A 7,115-nucleotide genomic window follows, 5' to 3' on the forward strand; every position below is an offset into this window, starting at 1 on the left:
GGTAGGGAAGTGGGGGGGAGGGTATGGGGGACTTTTGGGATAGCATTGGAAATGTAACTGAGGAAAATATGTAATAAAAATATTAAAAATTAAAAAAAAGCAAAAAGAAAAAAAAAGCAAAAAGAAAAAAAAATCTGGCATTTTCTACATAATTTCACCACGTTTCAGTAACTTTCTGGCCTTTTTTTTTTCTATTAATGGTTTCTTTACTAGGAAATCCTATAAGACATTAAATAAGGAAGAAAGACTTTGAAAGCAAAGCAAGAAAACTGCACCACAACAGAATATAAGGTAAGTGAGCTAATTTTTGCATGTGTCTCATAAAAAGAAGCCTCTTTACTTTGTGGACAGATCTGAATGAACTGTAAGCAGTAACGCTTCTAAGAATCTACTGAAAAGTGGTGGAGGACTACTTATTTAAAAACATATTATATGATCATAGGCAATATCAAAAGGCATCGTTGGCTTCAGTTTTCTAGCCCATGAAATGGCAATAATGAGTAATGACTTACCCTGATTATGCACTGCTACCAAATGAATACAGGAAAGGTCCTGCTGAGAATGCCATAAGCAACTCTTTTTACTACACTGATAGGTGAGTTTTGGTCTCATATATTGAGGGCATATATTGAGGTATCAGTTTAGTGATAGACTAATGACCAGTTACTAAAACCAGTTACTGCTATAACTAACATACTATGCTTGTAAATGCATGTACATACATATGTTTGCTTTTTCAGAACTATGCTAATAAGAAAACCCATAACTATAAAGGCATAAATACCTCCTCTTTTATGAACTTTAAATTCACAGGCTAGCTCCTGAGGTACCTTTCCTACTCAAATTTCTTGTCATCCTTGCTTCCGATTTCATTTTGATTTTTGAGACAAGGTCGTCTTTTACAGCTTGAACTACTTCTATAGTCCAGATTGTCCTTGAACTCTCCATCCTCCTACCTCAGCTTCTGAAGTGCTAGGATTACCAGTGTGCAGCAACACATCTTGCCTTTGAACCTAAGGTTATGTTATCTTTCTTTGTACTTTCCTTCCTTTTGGGAGGAGGGGAGATTGGCTATTTTAGGTAGGCTCTCATTAGTGAATCTTAGCGGACCTATAACTTACTATGTAGACCAGGCTAGTCTCAATTTTCTGGAAATTCTCCTGTCTATGATCTGGAGTACTAGGATTACAGACATGCATCACATGCCTGAAAACCCTTTTCATACTGCTATGTTCATTCCAACTTTGTCAGGTTGTCTTAGGGTTTTACTGCTGTGAAGAGACAACATGACTAAGGCAACTCTTATAAAGGTGAACATTTAATTGGGGCTGGCTTACAGCTTCAGAGGTTAAGTCCATTATCATCATGGCAGGAAGCATGGCATGGAGGCAGACATGGTGCTGGAGGAGCCAAGAGTTCTACATCTTGATCCACAGGTAGCAGAAGAAGACTGAGTGCTACACTGGGTGTGTAGCTTGAGAATACGGGGCCTCAAAGCCCACCCCCACAGTGACATAATTCCTTCAACAAGGCCACAGCTACTCCAATAGGGCTATACCTCCTAATATTGCCACTCCCTAAGGGCCAAGAAGTCAAACACATGACTCTATGGGGGCCAAACCTATTCAAATCACCACACATCTTTGGAATCCTTCCCTATCTTTCCTTTAAAAAAGTGATGGGGTGTATCTTTTTTAAACATGTATGGGTCTTTTAAAAAAAAAAAGATGTATTTACTTTATGTATATGAATACACTGTAGCTGTCTTCAGACACACCAGAAAAGGGCTTCAGATCCCATTACTGATGGTTGTGAGTCACCATGTGGTTGCTGGGAATTGAACTCGGGACCTCTGGAAGAGCAGCCAGTGCTCTAAACCATGGAGCCATCTCTCCGGCCCATGTGCATGGGTCTTTAGCTTGTATGTATGTTGGTTCCAACAGAGGCCAGAAGAGGGCATCAGATTCCATGAAACTGGAGTTACAGATGGTTGTAAGCTGCCATGTTGCTACTGATAACTGAACCCAGATCTTCTCCGAGATCAACAAAGTGCTTATAATACCTATGCCATTCCTCTATCCTTGATGTATTTTATTTTGCTGCTGTTGGCATTTGATGTAGAGTCTTCCTTATGTAGCCCACTCCCTGACATTGAACTGGTGATCCTTGTGGCTCAATGTCCCAAGTGATGGGATTACAGTCCACTCCAAATCTGTTGAGTTGCCTGCAAATTGCATAGGGAGCTCCAGCTTTCATAAGCCGTGACCCATGCTGGAGTGGGCTTTACTGACACAGTTGTCACTGAATCATTTTTACTCCTATAAATAACCCCTCACCTATAGTCCTGTATGCCAATAAAACTCACTAGTTCACCAAGTTAGCCTTTGGTGGGATCTATCATGGGCTCCCTATCTGGACTAAGGAGAGATTTGTTCAGGTCTCTCCAGAAATAGTATCTGTCACATAATGCCTGCTCAAATACACTTTTCTGTAAACTCTGATTCTTTACACAGACAAATGGACATGAAATAATTCTTGTAAGAGCTATAGCACTTATAGATTATAGCATAAATAATCACATAATAATAATGATACATACAGAGTTTCTTTGAAAATAGGGCCTAATTATGTCGTCAAGCTTAGTTAGCATCATACTCCTAGGCCCAGGTCTTTCTAATTACAACAAGAAATACAGATGTCAAAAGAAAAGACTAATAAAAAGTTCTTTCAGATTAAAAACAAAACAAAACAAAGTTGAGGTGGGCATGATGGCACACACCTATAGACCGTAGGACTCCAGATATGAAAGTACGAAGATCACTAATTCAAGGTCACTCTTAGATGCATCATAAATTTAAGGCCAACCTTCAAAATAAATGTTTGGAAAGAAAAACCAGCTGGATACAGTGGTTCATAGCTATAGTAAACACCAGAAAGACTGTGGCCAAACAATTGCCACAAGTTAGACATTAGCCTGGGTTGCATAGTTCTAGGCCTCTCTGAGTAAAAGAGTGAGGCTCTATCTCAAACAAAGGAAGGAGAAGGGGGAGGGAGGGAAAGAAAAAGAAAGCAAAAGAGGAAAAATATAGTCAAACAATATTAGACAAAAAAATTAGTGACACTTGAATGGCTCAAACAAGAACATCAGGTGAACAGAAAGCTTTCAGGAAAATAAAGTAAACTATTTAGCAAATATAAGAAAGTATGTTCACATTCACTAATTAAAACTGAAATTTGAAATAATAGATGCCAGAGGTTGTGGTGCACACCTTTAATTCTAGCACTCAAAAGGCAGATATCTATGAGTTCAAGGCCAACCTGGTCTACATAGCAAGTTTCAGGTCAACCAGAGAGCCACAGTAAGACGCTGTCTCAAAAAATAAAGGAAAAAAGAAAGAAAACTAACAATAAAACTTATTCACATTGTAAAGATGAAAATTAAGATATTTTATACCAATGCGGTGGAAGAAATTAACAGTCATACATTCATGCTATAAAAAAATTCTCTTAGATGCTTAAAAGATACACATATACATAGTGGCCTGGCGGTTTAAATGATAATGGCCCACATAGAATCATGTTTTTAAATGCTTGGTCCCCAATTTGTGGAACTGATTGGGAGGGATTAGGAGGTTGTGTGGCCCTGTTGGAGTAAGTGTGTCACAGGAGGTAGGCCTCAAGATTTCAAAACACTCTCGATTCCCTGTCTGTCTCTCTTTTCTCTCTCTCTCTCTCTCTCTCTCTCTGTCTCTCTGTCTCTCTGTCTCTCATTCTTTCTCTCTCCCTCTCTTCCTCCCCACCCCTTCTTACTTTGGGATCAAGATGAGAGCTCTCAGCTGTTGCTACCAACATGCCTTTGTTCTACCGTCATGGACTCTAACTTTCTGAAACTGTAAGGCAACTAAACATGTTTTTATAGGTTTCATTGATTACAGTGTTTTGTCACAGCTACAGATAAGTAGCTAAATCACACAAATCTAGACACATACACTCATATAATACGGTTGTTCACTGTAGTATTATGTGTAATGACAAAGTTGGGAGTAACTAAAATGTATATCACTAGAAGCTTGGTTACGTGAGAACAAAGCATGTGCATACCACAGCATTGTATATAGCTATAGAAATGGCAGTGTAAGTAGGTAACCAGGTAACCACTGAAACAGAACCCAACTTTTCTGATAATTTCCTGTTAATGAAAAGTAAAATTATAAAAAGTAGAGATTTATAAAAAAATGTAAGATTTGAGCACCTACTTCATCAAGGAGGATCTATAATGCTGGCCAATAAACATATGATACGCTGCTTATCATTAACCATTAAGAAAAGAAAACTGAAATCATGAGATAATGGTGCATACTTATTAGGAAAACAAAAATAAACATTACTGATAATAACAAGAGCTGCCAAAGATGTAGAACACACAGAATGCTCATATAGAGCAAGTTAAGATACAAAATTTCATGAGCACTTTGAACAATATTTTGGCATTTTCTTTGAAAATCAAACACATTTACCATGTGACTCAAGGCTTCCACTCCTGGGTATGCATTAAGCAAGAAAACGATAAGCCTTCAAGGCAGTGAGATGAGTAAAAGAATTTAGTCTTCCAAAAAGGACACAGGCCAGAGGGCTAGGAAGATGATTCTGTGGGCAATGGCACTCGCTGCTGAGTTTGGTGACTATAATTTTACCCATAGAATCTACCTGGTGTAAGAAAGGAACTGATACCTTAACTTATCCTCTACATACATGCCATGGCCCACATGCATGCTCCACCTTCCCCACACCCCACATCCCCACAAGGTAAAATAATATAGATTTCATTAATATGATCTCCTTAAGGGGAAAAACCTACTAGGGTAGGGAAAAGACCAGTGGTACCAAGGACTAGGGAGGACAGAGGTCTAAGAGCAACAAAGGTATAGCAAGAAAGAATTTTTCTACGGGTCAAGACAATTCTATATCCTTTCAGCGGTGTTGGCTACAAGAATGTACTAAAAGTCGCAAGGCTATGTGCCTACTGTATACAAATTAAAAATAGCTTTAAAAGTAGCAATAGCAATACCTTCTATTTCTCGATCTAAAGGCGGCACATCATCTCTCATAGAGAAGTCCATAGCAGTCCCTGGGATGTCCATCAAGTCTTCATCACTAGAGCTGCTCTGGAAGCTACTAAAACTCCCCTGATGAAAGCCTCTGTTATCCATGGCTCCTGTGTAGAAAGAAAAGTATTGGCCTTATAACAATGAACAATTAGTTCCTGACCAGTGTACTTGTTCACTGTGGTAAGTACACATAATTGCATGGTAAAATCGCCAACTTCAGGGCTTATTTCACTTTCGAAGCTTGTTATTTCTCAAGGCACTCACACTGTGCATAAAATTACCACTATTTATCTTATTAGCAGCAGACAGGGCCACACAATACAGGGCAATGCATACAATATATAACAATTGAGTCTGGGCAGATGGCTTGGTGGTTAAGAACACTTGTGCTTTGCAAAGGACCTGAGTTAGGTTTCCTGCACTCCCATGGTAGTGCACGACCATCTACAGTTTTAATTTCAGGGGTGCCAATGCCTTCTTCTCACCTGTGCAGGAACCAAGCATTGCTGTGATACATGTACATACATACAAACAAAGCGTGCATACAGATACAAAAAAATGTAAAAATCTGGGAGTTGGAGAGATGACTCAGTGGTTAAGAGCACTGACTGCTCTTCCTGAGGTCCTGAGTTCAAATCCCACAACCACATGGTGGCTCACAACCATCTGTAATGGGACCTGACGCCTTCTTCTGGTGTGTCTGAAGACAGCTACACTGTACTTACATAAAATAAATAAATAAATCTTTTAAAAAATGTAAAATCTAAAATTAAAAATGAAACAAATATATGGCACAGCTACAACTAAGGGTTAAATCATGATTTTTTTTTTCCTCTTATAACTCCACATTCCCTGTCATCACATCACTAACCATTGTTAATCTTGGGTATCAACTCAACTGAATCTGGAATCAACTAAAACGCAAGCCTCTGGGCATTTCTTTTGTTTGTTTAATTTATTTTTTAAATTTATTTACATTTCAAGTGTTATCATCTTATCTGATTTCCTCTCCCAGAAATTCTCTATCCAATCCCCCTCCCCTGCTTCTGTGAGGGTTTTCCTCCACCCACCCACCACTCCCACTTCCCTGCCCTCAATTCCCCTACACTGGGGCATCTATCAAGCAAGCCTTCATAGGACCAAGGGCCTCTCCTCCCACTGATGCCTGACAAGGCCATCCTCTGCTACATATGTGGCTGGAGCCATGTGTACTCCTGGGAGCTCTGTGGGGGTCTGGTTGGTTGATACTGTTGTTCTTCCTATGGGGCTACAAACCTCTTAAGTCCTTTCTCTAACTCCTCCATTGGGGACCCCACACTCAGTGCAATAGTTGGCTGCAAGCATCCCACTCTGTATATGAAAGGCTCTGGCAGAGCCTCTCAGGAGACAGCTATATCAGTCTCCTGTCAGCAAGCATTTCTTAGCATCCACAATAGTGTTGGAGTTTGGTGACTGTATCTGGGATGGATCCCCAGGTAGTGCAGTCGCAGGATGGCTTTTCCTTTAGTATCTGCTCCTAATTATCTCCATATTTGCCCCCATGAGTATTTTGTTCCCCCTTAAAAGAAAAAGTGGAGAAAAGTCTCGAACAGGGGAAAAGTTCCTGAACAAAAAACACCAATGGTTGATGCTCTAAGATCAAGAATCGACAAATGGGACCTCATGAAATTGCAAAGCTTCTATAAGGCAAAGGACACTGTCAATAGGACAAAATGGCAACCAAGAGACTGGGAAAAGATCTTTACCAGTCCTACATCCGACAGAGGGCTAATACCCAATATATACAAAAACCTCAAGAAGTTAGACTCCAGAGAACCAAATAACCCTATAAAAAATGGGGTAGAAAGCTAAACAAAGAATTCTCAACTGAGGAATACTGAATTGCTGAGAAGCACCTAAAGAAATGTTCAACATCCTTAGTCATCAGGGAAATGCAAATCAAAACAACCCTGAGATTCCACCTCACACCAGTCAGAATGGCTAAGATCAAAAACTCAGTACCATGCA

General features: G+C 39.6%; 1 protein-coding gene across 3 annotated transcripts in view; it reads right to left on the reverse strand.

The window, feature by feature from the left end:
- The window catches only part of Clcn5 (chloride voltage-gated channel 5), a 172,276-nt gene that overhangs the window by 58,566 nt on the left and 106,595 nt on the right, over positions 1-7,115 (reverse strand). For all 3 annotated transcript variants that reach the window (XM_021152880.2, XM_029473284.1, XM_029473283.1), the window contains one exon: positions 5,069-5,215. In XM_021152880.2, coding sequence (XP_021008539.1) covers positions 5,069-5,215 — 147 coding nt within the window. The remainder of the gene's footprint in view (positions 1-5,068; positions 5,216-7,115) is intronic.

The sequence above is a fragment of the Mus caroli genome, chromosome X, assembly GCF_900094665.2.
Source record: "Mus caroli chromosome X, CAROLI_EIJ_v1.1, whole genome shotgun sequence".
NCBI lineage: Eukaryota > Metazoa > Chordata > Mammalia > Rodentia > Muridae > Mus > Mus caroli.